This window comes from Notolepis coatsorum (genome assembly GCF_963971535.1).
Source record: "Notolepis coatsorum genome assembly, chromosome: 12".
Lineage (NCBI taxonomy): Eukaryota > Metazoa > Chordata > Actinopteri > Aulopiformes > Paralepididae > Notolepis > Notolepis coatsorum.
This window is the reverse complement of record NC_140176.1, coordinates 82,723,427-82,738,071: the sequence shown is the minus strand read 5'-3', so window position 1 is coordinate 82,738,071 and position 14,645 is coordinate 82,723,427. Positions and strand designations below refer to the sequence as shown.

The 14,645-nt window shown below is 46.3% G+C and overlaps 1 protein-coding gene across 1 annotated transcript in view; it reads left to right on the top strand.

The window, feature by feature from the left end:
- cUnh8orf34 (chromosome Un C8orf34 homolog) overlaps positions 1-14,645 on the top strand; it is a gene marked incomplete at both ends in the record, with an annotated part of 268,122 nt that overhangs the window by 187,769 nt on the left and 65,708 nt on the right. The window contains 1 exon segment of the mRNA XM_084325912.1: positions 5,322-5,457. Coding sequence (XP_084182038.1) covers positions 5,322-5,457 — 136 coding nt within the window.

The following is a 14,645-nucleotide window of genomic DNA, read 5'->3' as shown; positions in this document are numbered from 1 at the left end:
TGTCCCTCTCTCCTCTCGCACCAAAACAATACTCTGTTCTCAGACCCATGCAGCCCCAGACTCTAACATCACTGCTGTCAGGGGGGGTGGGGGGTGATCTGTGTGAGGTTCTGATTCAGCCCAGACTAACACCACTGATGTCAGGGCGGGGAGGGGGGGGGTCTGTGTGATGTTCTGACACCACTGCTGTCAGGGGAAGGGGGGGGGGGGGGGGGGTTGATCTGTGTGAGGTTCTGTTGCTTTTATTTAATTATTGAAAGATGTGTTTTTCTGTGTCGGGAGCAACTGCCATGACATTAAAGGTAGAAATCATAGTGCGACACCTCAGGCTCTTCCAAGAGAGGCCTCAGACATGTATCCCCCCAGTACCTAGACTAGTGACACTGTACCCCCACACACTGCTACCCAGTACCCAGAGGAGAGGCAGGGGAGAGGGGGACCGGACCCAACTAGGTGACACTGCACCCCCACACACTGCTGCCCAGTACCCAGAGGAGAGGCAGGGGAGAGGGGGACCGGACCCAACTAGTGACACTGTACCCCCACACACTGCTACCCAGTACCCAGAGGAGAGGCAGGGGAGAGGGGGACCGGACCCAACTAGTGACACTGTACCCCCACACACTGCTACCCAGTACCCAGAGGAGAGGCAGGGGAGAGGGGGGACCGGACCCAACTAGTGACACTGTACCCCCACACACTGCTACCCAGTACCCAGAGGAGAGGCAGGGGAGAGGGGGACCGGACCCGACTAGTGACACTGTACCCCCACACCCTGCTACCCAGTACCCAGAGGAGAGGCAGGGGAGAGGGGGACCGGACCCAACTAGTGACACTGTACCCCCACACACTGCTACCCAGTACCCAGAGGAGAGGCAGGGGAGAGGGGGACCGGACCCAACTAGTGACACTGTACCCCCACACACTGCTACCCAGTACCCAGAGGAGAGGCAGGGGAGAGGGGGACCGGACCTGAGCCACACTGATGGACGGAGTGGACGAGTGTCTCTCTCTCTCTCCTCTAATCTGGTGATTAGTCATGCGTTCTCTCCTTTCAAGGTGTGAGGCCTCCTCTCGTACCGGGGGGCCCGGTAACGCGATCTCCGAGTGAAAAAAGTATCTGTGTTGGTTTTATGTGACTGTGCACACACTCGCGCGCGCACGCATGCACGCACATACACACACATACACACACAGACACAGACAGACAGACACAACACATTTACACACACAGGTGCATGTTACATAGTACATGTGCCAGGAAAAACAATAGCAGTGAGAATGGAAAGTCACCCAGTAGTTTGGGGGAAAATTCCTCCGGTGTGATGACACGGGACGAAAGCGTTTGTCAAGTAATGTCTGTAACTGTATGATTTATTTAAAACGTTGTCGCAGTGTATACACCCTGTTGAGTATGTTCCGCAACAGTATGATTTATTTAAAACGTTGTCGCAGTGTATACACCCTGTCGAGTATGTTCCGCAACAGTATGATTTATTTAAAACGTTGTCGCAGTGTATACACCCTGTCGAGTATGTTCCGCAACAGTATGATTTATTTAAAACGTTGTCGCAGTGTACACGCTGTCGAGTCGAGTATGTAACAGAATGATTTATTTAAAATGTGAAAGTGCTTGTTATAAAAAAAAGAAAAGAAAAAAAAGCTTGTTTATCTTACTTAACCAATTGAACCCTTCAGATAAAGTATTTTACATAATTTGTCTGTTTTGTTTTCGGGGACCGGTTCACGTGTTTGTTTGCTGTGTGAATGTGATGGACCACAAGAGAGCAGTCGTCTTTAACTACGAACCAACGCACCGCTACGACACGCCATCTTTTATTTAGATAACAAAGCTCGAGGACATTGTCCCATCCGGAATCATAAAAGTGGAGTTATACGATTCTTCGTCTGATATAGAGTATACTCAGCTGACAGAGACCAGACATCCACTTGTTCCCATAACATGGAATGTTCCGCAATATCTTTCACCTCTCAAGAACGACCCCAAAACCAGAACCGTCTGGCTGATTTCACGTCCCGGCTTTGATCCTCAGCTATGTTTATCAAACCATTACTGTGCTCTCTCTCTCTCTCTCTCTCTCTCTCTCTCTCTCTCTCTCTCTCTCTCTCTCTCTCTCTCTCTCTCTCTCTCTCTCTCTCTCTCTCTCTCTCTCTCTCTCTCTCTCTCTCTCTCTCTCTCTCTCTCTATTATCCGACTCCAGGGCCGCTTGCTAATAAAACCTGTGACCTGTTGTTATTGATGCGAGTTCTGTTTGAGATCATGCTGTTGTTGTGAGTCCGCAATGCAAACCTTATTATGCATGGTTTTCTGTCGCTCCCATCGAGCTGATAACTGATCACAGAGTGCTGAAAGTTCACCTCAGACCAGGGCCACGGCCAGGAATTCAACGTGTGTGTGTGTGTGTGTGTGTGTGTGTGTGTGTGTGTGTGTGTGTGTGTGTGTGTGTGTGTGTGTGTGTGTGTGTGTGTAGTGTACTTTGTGGTGTGTGTTCTGTTAAGCCTTAAGGTCCCCCTGTAGGGACTTTTCTTTTCTTTATCATAAATCGATCAATAGAGACCGTATTAGATCAATCGTGTTCGATTAGACAATTATCATATCATGGGGTATCATTGGAAAGCCACACTCATTGGCTACAACCCTGTCCAAAGATTTTCGAGATCGCCAAATGATTGACGGAGCTAGAGCCCCGGGAGTCGGGGGTGATAATGTGTACTTTTGCGTACTTTGGGGCACGCCTCACATATCGGGCGCCTGAACGGATTTTGTCACCTGAAAAGGCAATCGACATGCAACAAATAGGGCTTTATCCTATCTATATATTGTATTAAAGAAATGCACACCCGAGCCACTAGAGGTCGGCAAAGAATCGTCCACATGTGGGCCCTTGGATGTTAAGAGGTCAATGTTTTTAAATATTTTTTTTGTAGCCAAGAGTAAAGACCATAACCCTATCAAAAACAGTAGTCAAAGTGTATATTTTCATTTTTACCGATGTTTTATACGATTTATCGGAAATACAAATTTATCGGAAATGCTAATTATCGTAAAAACGCAAGAAAAGACTAAATCCAGATTCAACCCTGCCATTGGAAAGAGGAGCATTTTCCATATCCATAGATGTATGATTTGGCCATAATAAGGTCAAGGTCAAGTTCAAGGTCAAATATGAATTTATAATTAAAATCGATTATCATTAATTACTGTATCTACAAATCCTTCTGTTTAATCATCTTCCCGCGGTTCATTTGCTTAGATTTTTTGTACACATGATCTCAATAAGGTGGTGAATGAGCTCAGTGAGCATTTTCTCCTACCCGTATACATTTTTGATCAAAGATGCACAAATCATAAATCGTAATTTATATTCTCCTTGTTTCATCACAATTACTCAAGCCTAGTAACAGACACAATATTTCTGACACTGGAAATACATACCCCCAGGTCCCTAGATGTTCCTAGATACCAAGAACATGCAAATTGACCTTGCAGAAGTGGAGCAATCTTCCATTTACTTAGGCATGTACCTTTAGGTGAAATACGGCCTACAGCTTATCAGGTTAAGGATCATGACTTGGCTGATAGCTGCCAGACTCCCTGTCCTCTCTGCACCTGTTAACCTCACTGGTTGTGTGTGTGTGTGTTTGTGTGTGTGTGTGGTGTGTGTGTGTGTTGTGTGTGTGTGTGTGTGTGTTGTGTGTATATGTCTGTGTGTGTGTTTGTGTTGTGTGTGTGTGTGTGTATATGTGCGTGTGTGTGTCCGTGTGTCCGTGTGTGTCGGTGTGTGTGTGTGTGTGTATATGTCCGTGTGTGTGTCGTGTGGTGTTGTGTGTGTGGTGTGTGTGTGTGTGTGTGTGTGTGTGTGTGTGTGTGTGTGTGTGTGTGTGTGTGTGTGTGTGTGTGTGTGTGTGTGTGTGTGTGTATATGTCCGTGTGTGTCCGTGTGTGTCGTGTGTGTGTGTGTGTGTGTGTGTGTGTGTGTGTGTGGTGTCCGTGTGTGTGTGTGTGTGTGTGCGTGTGTGTGTGTGAGAGAGAGTGAGAAAAAGACAGATGGGGGAGAAAGAGTTTAGGATCAGGAGGACACTTGCGTGTCTGCTACACATGGACCTCCTCTTAGCGAGTCACAGGGAAAGGAGTGTGTGTGTGGTGTGTTGTGTGTGTGTGTGTGTGTGTGTGTGTGTGTGTGTGTGTGTGTGTGTGTGTGTGTGTGTGTGTGTGTGTGTGTGTGTGTGTGTGTGTGTGTGTGTGTGTGTGTGTGTGTGTGTGTGTGTTGTGTGTGTGTGTGTGTCTGCGTGTCTGTGTGTGTCTGTGAGACACAGGCAGTGATCAGACAAATCCATCCACCCCTCCATCTATCTCTCTCTCCTCCTCTTCCTCTCCTCCTCCACATCATTGCCCTTTGGCCCGCCCCCTATAGGCTTCCTGTTTTCTGTTGCCATGACGTAAGGCTGTCATCGGCTCTCTGATATCCCTCCTCGTAACAAATGGTTGTATGTTCCAGTGTCGCTGCAGGATAATGCATCGTGACTGTTTGTTTTGCTGTGTTGCTGCACACATGGTGGAGCTCTGGCTCTGAAGAGGCATCCGTGGCCACTGGCGCTCATAGTGACTATAGAGAGTGATTATGACTCCCCCCCCCCCCCCCCCCCCCTCTCTCTCTCTCTCTCTCTCTCTCTCTCTCTCTCTCTCTCTCTCTCTCTCTCTCTCTCTCCTCTCTCTCTCTCTCTCTCTCTCTCTCTCTCTCTCTCTCTCTCTCTCTCTCTCTCTCTCTCTCTCTCACTTCACCTCTCTCTTTGTGTCTCTCTATGTCTCTCTTTTTCTCTCTCTCGGTCTCTTTCTCTCACTCGCACTCTCTCTCTCTCTATTGTGTCTCTCCTTTTCTCTATCTTCTGTCTCTTTATCCCTCTCTTTCTCTCACTCTCTCTCTTTGTGTCTCTCTATGTCTCTCTTTTCTCTATCTCTGTCTCTTTATCCCTCTATCTCTCTCTCTCTCTCTCTCTCTCTCTCTCTCTCTCTCTCTCTCTCTCTCTCTCTCTCTCTCTCTCTCTCTCTCACTCTCACTCTCTCTCTTTGTGTCTCTCCATGTCTCTCTTTTTCTCTATCTCTGTCTCGTTCTCCCTATCTTTCTCTCACTATCTCTCACTCTCTTTGTGTATCTATGTCTCTCTTTGTATCTATCTCTCTCTCACTCTCACTCTCTCACTCTCACTCTCTATCTCTCTTTGTTTCTCTCTATGTCTCTCTTTTTATCTATCTCTGTCTCTTTCTCCCTCCCTCTCTTTCTCTCTATCTCTCTCCTACAGAGGACTTAGATGACCTGCGGATGGAGGGAGTGACGGGCTTGGCTCCGTCCGGCAGCAAGTTCAGCCAGGGCCGTAGCTCCTATCAGGCTGAGCCCCAGGCCAAAGTCACGCTGAACATCTGCTCTAGCTGTGCCAGGTAGGATACGTGCTCCCACTGCTCTCCTCCTCCTCCCGAGCGCTCCCATCCCGCCCCTTCCTCTGCGGTACTATGATGACTAAGAGGCATCATGGGATTCTGTACAGCAGAGCTCTGCAAGAGTCGAGCTCGGTTTAGACCAGCAGTTCTCAAACTACTGGTCGTGACCCAAAGTGGGGTCATGGGTAGGTGACAGTGGGGTCGCGCATTGGCAAGTAAATAGTCGTGGTATAAAAAAGTTTGAGAACCCCTGGTTTAGACCATGCGCAATCAACTTTGTTAGCGCTGTTGACAAGCTTGTCGGAAGGCATAGCGCCTTTTTCCCCCCTCATCTGTGTTCAGTTGTGACGACCGACCGTATGAACTGATGATCGATTTTCATCTCCGCTGAAGTGCAGGAGCCTCTGCTTCCTATGGATTCCCACAAACCCGGTTGCGTTGCAGCCCCTTGTGCAAATCTATATATTACCTTTATTTAGCCAGATAAAACATTAAGAACAGGTTCTTATTTACAATGTCGATCTGGTCCAACAGGAGTACAATAAATTATATAATATACTAAAATAAAAACACAGTTAAGAATCATAAACAAATAAACACATGCACAGCCTATGTACAAAAAAAACGGAGGAGTAGGGAGGGGGGTGAAAGTATGAATGTGTGTGTGTATGCAAACAGATGTGTGTGTCTAGGTGCGAGTATGAAGATGAATGAGTGTGAGAGGGTGTATGCAAGTGTGAACCAGCTTTCATGTGCAAGATACAGAACCGTGATTATGTTTTTAGCAGGGCCCAGGGTGTCATCCATCTGGGGGCCAGCTGCCAGGCCAAAAAGAAGAAATTGTAAAATGATTTATTCTATATGAATAAATAGAGAAGACATAAGAGCAGATAGACATTTTACATGTGGGTGATCCCCCCTACCCATTATTTTATTACGTCTTTTTAATGAACCCTTTCACAACCACACTACAGAAGATGAACCCTTTCACTACCGCACTACAGTTAACCGTCTGTAGTGCGGTAGTGAAAGGGTTAAAGGTTGCTCTTTCTGTGTTAAAGATGATCTCTAGCCTATTAGTTTGACATAGTAGATGAGTTAGTTAGTGAGCGATTAGGTCTGCATGCCAGGTATATATGGTCCTGGTGAGGGTGAGGGCACCGGCCTAAAATCTCACCTAGGATACAGTACAGCTCTACAAGAGCTGCCATAGAGTCAAATAAATTCAAATGGAGCTTACTCACGTTGGGATAGTACTATCTACATGAGGTCTCTGAGTAACTTCACAAAGACTCAACCCACAGAAGTCGCTGGAGCACGCAGGTCAGGTTGCTTATTTTTTCCTATAAGGTGCAAACATTATTTTGTCTTTTTTTCCTTCCAGCATTGTGCCTTTATTCTCAGCATTTTCCATCTTATCTTTTTGTTTTGTTTCCTTCTCTCTCCAGTTCACTACTCCTCACTCTCTCTCACTCTGTCCGTACCCATCAACGACAGAATCCGACGCAGATCAGGAGCAGCATATCATATCTTGAACTGCATTCCACCGTTCAGCTTCTAGCCAGGCTCTCCCGATGCTGATATCTATCTCTCTGTTATCACCCCCCCCCCCCCCCCACCCCCTCGCTCTCTTTCTTTATCCTCACTTTTTCTCTTCCGACACGTTTCCCGCTCTCGATCCAGAGCATCAGTGTAGCGCTGGGGGATGTCTGGTCGCCCCGCGGTGCGTGATACACCTGAGGCAGGCACAGGCAGCGCCCTGACCTGATGCCGCGGCGAGATATAGAGTGGGTAGCGGCGGGGGGTGAGACACCAGGCCTGCCCTCCTCCTCCGTTTGGAGGGGGGGGGGGGGTTAGGTATTTCGTTTGTTTCTTAACTCCTCATTCATTCGTGCTGCTTATCAGCTTGGGCTTATGCACACACGCACGGTAACGGCGGTCTCCGAGGCTCTGCGTCAGTGTTTAATTTGGACGGTTTATGGTTTATGTGGCTTATCGCTACCTACAGTAGGAGGATCTGATTGGGATCAGAGAGGCAGTTTGGAGGAAATTACATGCGGCGTCTCTACGTAGTCATGAGAAGGAGTGACGCGGCACAAAAAATGAACCGAAAAAAACCCACAAATGGGTTCCAATTAAGTACTTGTTGCCCAATGTACGGAAACTAACAACACAAGAACAGTAAAGCAATCCATTTTGGTTGTTTTTATTTGCGTTCCTAAATAATTTACTTATTGTCAAAGCTCGTGATAGTTTAAGTATCGTGCGGTAGTTTCGGAGGAAACTGCCATTTTTATGTCAGTCATTTTTGTCATGGAAAGGATCAATGTTTACGTATATGTGCACAGTGCATGAGGCTCTCAAGTGCATCACACACTCGCCACCGGTAACTTCATACCAAAGCGCTGGCAGTGCCGTGGTAACACACCAACCTTCTCGAGTCTCACGCTCCGAACCGACATGTTGATCTCCGTGACGGCATAATAAAACATGCTGTGGCAGCCTTCTTAGCCACGTTGGCCAAAACGACAACTTTACGAACGTAGATTTGTTTGTTCTGTCATGAGTTCTGTCAAAGAGAGTCTTGGCTCTCGGGGGCTGAAATGTCAGACATCTGCTCTCGCTCCCTCAATCTTCCTGCTTCCGGGCCGAATTCCTGCTTGCGTCCTCTTTAACCTGACCACTGAATCCTTCTCCCAAGTTTTATTGGCTCAAGAGCCCCGGCCTCTCATACTGATGTTTGGTTAGTGGCAGAGTCATAAACAGATCGCTCAGGCAGGAGGAGCAGTGGACACATGTGGCAATGCCTCGGTGCTATTCTGGACGCACGGAACTCTAAAAACAGCCAGGGTTATTGCAAATACACATGTAAGCACGCAAACAGACACACACACACACACACACACACAGACACACACACACACACATGCATGGATCCACAAGCAAGCAAGCACACACACAATCACACACACACATATTTGAAATACTTGGTTTGAATCAACTGATTATACGGTACACCGCACACACACACACACACACACACACACACACACACACACACACAGTGTGTGCTCCCGTGAACAGAGGGCAGTAAAGGCAGGGGTCAAAGGTTACCTCAGAGAGATGGAGAGAAGAGTGGTCCTGACAAAGACTTTACAGTGGTGGGCTTTTAACTGTCCCGATGAGATTCCCAGAAACATCTATCAAACCTTGCCCTGCTCTGGGGCCCGACTCTTAAACCTGCCTCTCAGAGGGACCCAGCCGATGAGACAAAGATGGTCTCAGTGTGTCTCACATCTGTACCGACACACAACTACTGTAGAAATGTGACCTTGCTCCCACACTGTCTCTGTCTGGCTCTTGGTTTAGCACCAGTTCCAAGCCAAAGATTGCACACCCACTACTGAGTAAGAGTAGAACATTTCATCTGGTCCCACTCCCAACACTTTCAATTATGGATTGCACCCATAATGGTGTTTTGAGGCCAATACCGATATTTTGATTCCGCTGACTGCTCCCACCCCCCCTACCCATGTTGGCCAATATCAATATACCGACTGGTTTTTATTCCAAATGCTGATGAAACAGGTTAATAGAATAGAATAGAATAGAATAGAAATCCTTTAATAATCCACTACAGATCGCTCACATTGAACAACAATAAACATTTAGGTAGTTAATAGGACTAAAATAGGAACAAGTGACTTATTTTAATAATAATATTAAAAATAAGAATAAAATAGAATAAAGAATAAAATACGGTCCGGGATATACATTGGTGGTATGTATATACATTCTCAAAATCTTAAATATACAACTATCCAGCCAAAAATATACAGAAATATACAGTGAAATGTACAGTAATAAGTGTGAAAATGTAAAGTGAAAAGTGTCCAGGAAGATTTCACCAGGCTGTACTGTCACCCTGTGCTCGGTGATGCAGTGAGGCACAGTGATGCATTATAGAGTCTAACGGCTGTCGGAATGAAGGACTTCCTGTGACGTTCAGTGTTACATCTAGGTCAATAAGTCAATAAGACTTGTTGTAAGAGGTGTAGTGGTTACGTCATTGCCGTTTTTCGTGTTCCACCCTCTGTCCAACCCAATGCATTTCCCCATTGCCCATTTCTAAATCGTCTCGTTAAAAACAAATAAAGCATTAACATTGGCATGGTGTACCTTTCTGTGCTTATTCATCCACAATCTATAGCTCAACATGAAAATATTCGCAATTAATCATTAAAAAAAAATTGCAGAATTTTATTTCAATAAATTTTTTTTAAACAATAATGTTAGTGATAGAAGGGAACTCATTTTGTGCAAAAGTGGAACGTTTTTCAAATTCCATGCGGCAGAATTGTTACAATAGCCGATAATTTTCTCAATGATAAATCCCTATAGCGGTTGGAACAACCAGTGACGTCAGACTACACCTCCCTATGAGACACTTAGCTCCGGTTGGATTTCCTCTAGTTCTCTACATGTGACAGGGGGGGGGGGGGGGGGGGGGGGGGCAGCAGTACTGCATGTCCCTGTCTGGACCTGTGGACTCTGCCCCCGAGTTGAACAAGCATTCCTCACATGCCCATCAGTACCACTCAAAGCACACTGTCCCTTTTGGCCGCATGTGAACTCCATCAGCACCACTCAAAACACACTGTCCCTTTTGGCCGCATGTGAACTCCACTCACAGGAAACAGGCCTATGATGGTCCCATTATTATTGTGCCCTGCTCTCTCGTTCCAAAAGCATGCTACTTTAGTCACTACGTCTATAGTTGGCGAGGAGCGGAGGTTGTCAAAGCGTATTTTGGTTTATGAGTTAGTGGGCCCATTTTCTTTTAATACATTTATTAATTGAATTGATAATTGGATGTAGGCTGAGATGTATAGACACTATAGACAAATATTATTGATCGAAAACTTTTATTTATCCCCGAGGGGAGATTCAGATGTCCATCACAGCATAACAGCCATTTAAAAACAGTTACTAGAAACAGTTAATACATGACATACACTTATTTAGTACATGTTAAAAACAAAGATGGGCAAATACATAGGGCTAAAAAGAAGAGCTAAAATAGGGCTAAAATAGAGCTAAAAGTGGTGAAATGGAAGAGAAGATAAAAGAAACCAGTCCAATCATGATGTTAATTAATGAATTAGTTACAGTCCACAATCCAGCTCCTCCAGTCCACGGCAGTTATTTATCTCATAAGAAAGAAAGCATCCAATGCTGATAATATGATCATTATATTTTGGATTATTTCATGAAAAAAGAAGCATCGCTACTAGGGGTGTATACGTATCCGTACCGAACCGTTTCAGTGTGTACCGTACCGTACCGAACAGCTGTGTACCGAACTAATACAACGGTATGTTAACCACTAACGACCGCCCACCGGGGGCTGTTTTTTTCACAATCTAATATAATAATTATTATTATTTCTTTTTTTTCAAGTCGATTATTAATTTCAATATAGACTATTCGTTGACAGCCCTACAAGTACAACTAGTTACTGCACACTACATCACTCCTGAGTGGAACATGGAAAGCCAAACTTTCCCCCACTGTACCGAAAACCTGTACCGAACCGTGACTTCAAAACCGAGGTACGTACCGAACAGTGGTCTTTGTGTACCGTTACACCCCTAATCCCTACTGATAATATGATCATGTATTTCGTATATATATATATATATATATATATCTTGCGACCTCCAAACATCATCTTGTGGCCCCCTGGCGGGGTCCCAACCCCCGGATTGAGAACCACCGGGTTAAGACGGAGTGAATGGGACTGAGCTGCGGTTGTTCAGCAGCACCTGCGGCGCCCAGAGCCAAGGAAAAGGTGACGTTTTCACACCCACAGCGTGAAACCCACAACCCTCTCGTTGCTCCCTAAGCGGCTGCTTATTCATTCACAGCAGTGCTCCTGGATGCAGTAAGTGTCCAGGACTCAAGACATGGTCTGCCCCAGATCCATGTGTTCCTTTTCAGGAGATTAAAAAGGTGGCAAGAGTTGTTTAATTAACACTTTCATAACCACACTACAGAAGGTTAACTGTCACACTACAAAGGGTTAACTGCCACACTACAAAGGGTTAACCTTCTGTAGTGTGATAGTGAAAGGGTTAACCTTCTGTAGTGTGGTTGTGAAAGGGTTAACCCTTTGTTGTGTGGCAGTGAATGGGTTAACCTTCTGTATTGTCACGGTGAAAGGGTTAACCCTTTGGTAGTGTGGTAGTGACAGGGTTAATTAAATGCACTTTTCCGCAAGGATACATCATCATCAAGTCCTATAATTCAGATACGTTTCCCACAGGATGCATTCGTTTTTACCATAAAGTAGAAATATCCACTCATTGGTTTAGGTCAGTGTATGTATGTATGTATATTAGATACAGACTTGGGGCGTCTGGGTGTATGAGGTCTAAGCACTCACCTGCCTCCGCAGAGCCCCGGGTTGGTTCCCGGTAGCGGTACTTCTGGCTTCTTGGTCAAACGGGTGTTTGAGTCCTGGTTGTTACAATAGCGACTCCTACTGGTTGGTCGGGGCACCTGTTCAGCAGGGAGGGGATCTGGGGGAGATAGTGTGAACCCAGTGAAACTCCTCCTCGCTGTCAGGTGAAAAGAAGCGTCTGGCAACTCCACATGTATCGGAGGAGGCACATGATAGTCTATACCAGCGGTTCTCAAAGTACGGGTTGCAACCCAAAGTGGGGTCGAGCTGCGATAAATTTGAACTTTACTAAAAGCGACTCCGGTTATTGTAACACATGATGTTCTCCAAATACCATGTATTGATCTCGTTTCGCTTGTAGTAAGTAGTTCCGTTCGACGCCTGCCGACATTATCCCCCACATTCAAACCTCTGTCTCCTCTTAGTATGAGCCTATCTTTACCTCTGTCTCCTCTAAGTATGAGCCTATCTTTACCTCTGTCTCCTCTTAGTATGAGCCTATCTTTACCTCTGTCTCCTCTCTTAGTATGAGCCTATCTTTACCTCTGTCTCCTCTCTTAGTATGAGCCTATCTTTACCTCTGTCTCCTCTAAGTATGAGCCTATCTTTACCTCTGTCTCCTCTTAGTATGAGCCTATCTTTACCTCTGTCTCCTCTTAGTATGAGCCTATCTTTACCTCTGTCTCCTCTCTTAGTATGAGCCTATCTTTACCTCTGTCTCCTCTTAGTATGAGCCTATCTTTACCTCTGTCTCCTCTTAGTATGAGCCTATCTTTACCTCTGTCTCCTCTTAGTATAAGCCTATCTTTACTTCTGTCTCCTCTTAGTATAAGCCTATCTTTACCTCTGTCTCCTCTTAGTATGAGCCTATCTTTGACCGCCCCGCTACACCTCTCTAGCCTCTCTACGGCTATGGCACAGTCGCTCTGTGTGTGTGTGTGTGTGTGTGTGTGTGTGTGTGTGTGTGTGTGTGTGTGTGTGTGTGTGTGTGTGTGTGTGTGTGTGTGTGTGTGTGTGTGTGTGTGTGTGTGTGTGTGTGTGTGTGTGTGTGTGTGTGTGTGTGTGTGTGTGTGTGTGTGTGTGTGTGTGTGTGTGTGTGTGTGTGTGTGTGTGTGTGTGTGTGTGTGTGTGTGTGTGTGTGTGTGTGTGTGTGTGTGTGTGTGTGTGTGTGTGTGTGTGTGTGTGTGTGTGTGTGTGTGTGTGTGTGTGTGTGTGTGTGTGTGTGTGTGTGTGTGTGTGTGTGTGTGTGTGTGTGTGTGTGTGTGTGTGTGTGTGTGTGTGTGTGTGTGTGTGTGTGCGTGCGTGCGTGTGTGTGTGTGTGTGTGTGTGGCTCCTAACCAGCGGTGGCAGGTCAGGAAGCCAACTGCTTCCCCTGGTTCTCTCCTGGCCACTGAGAGGTGTGAAGTGCAGTGTGGGGCCCTGTGTGTGCAGTGGGCACATGTCCCCGGCCCTGAGGGTTATAGCTGTGGTTCCACCCGACCCACCTCTCTACTACAACAACCACCGCCAGTCCTCTCTTTAACCAGGCTCTTCGCTCCGCGGCAGAACCCCTGTGTGCAAAACACATCCCAGGCCTGTGTGCATGTGTATGGTTGGTCGGGGGGGGGGGGGGGGGGGGGGGGGGGGTTGGTGGCACAGCCCTCGGGGGGTACGGGGGGATCTCTCCACGGACTTCTGTGGGACTTGTACTCCTCATTAAATTAATTGTTTTCATATCTGGAATGCACAGAGTGAGTGGTGGTGGCCGCCGGGACCTGCGGCTACCAGGGGCTGCTTTCGTTCAGAGGGACGGGGTTGTAGGACAGTGGTTTCTGGATCTACTCAGTGGTTCTATAACGAAAGAAAAAGACAAGGAGAGACTGAGGGTGGGGGGGAGTGAGAGAGGGAGAGAGAGAATGCACTTTGAACGCACTGTGTTCTGCTGGTGGTCACAGAGGTAGAGCAGGTCACGAGTGCTGTGGCGTGTGGGGGAGGAATGCAGTTACACCATGAAGCCTACGGGTTTATTTTCCTTTGTCTTCCACAAATGGCTACACGCCGATGAAAATGGTGTTCGGTGAAAGAATTCTGCGACTAAAGTAGCGTGTAATTACGTATGATATATGACACAATTTGCAGTCTTTATAAATAATACCGCAGAAAAATAAACGCTGTGCATTTATGGCGTACGGTAAATGCTATCGGGGGGGGGGGGGACAGAGCTACGTCCAGCCAACTTATCTCCCGCAGGACCGCAAAATGGAGAGAAGATGGGTAGTTAACGTTCCCAGTGAGAAAAGCATTCCGATCCTGTTTTGTCTTTCGCCTCTCAGAGAACATTAAATCTCTTTTGTATGTTTAGCTATGTTTGGCCAAGTCTTCCCAAAACCCGCTCCCACCTAGCTCCCAACAGATAGCTTTGAAAAGACCATAGGGGCTCGGAACGCAGGTCTGATGATAAGGGACAGTCGTGATTTAAGGGTAAGCAGATTCCACTGGGCAGTTTTCCTTTTTTTCCTTTTTTTATATAATCGCTAGCACTTTACTGTACTTCAGGGGCACCATGATAATGATAAATATGAGTATATTAATATATGTTTTACACCCATCTATCTACCTGCTCAGTATTTGTTCACTCTTTCTTTTCTCTTTTCTCCTTTTTTTTCTTGCTGTTTTTATCCATACAAATATCTGTTGACCCTACCTGTTTTTGTATGATAAATATTTGTTCACCAAAGAAAAAAAG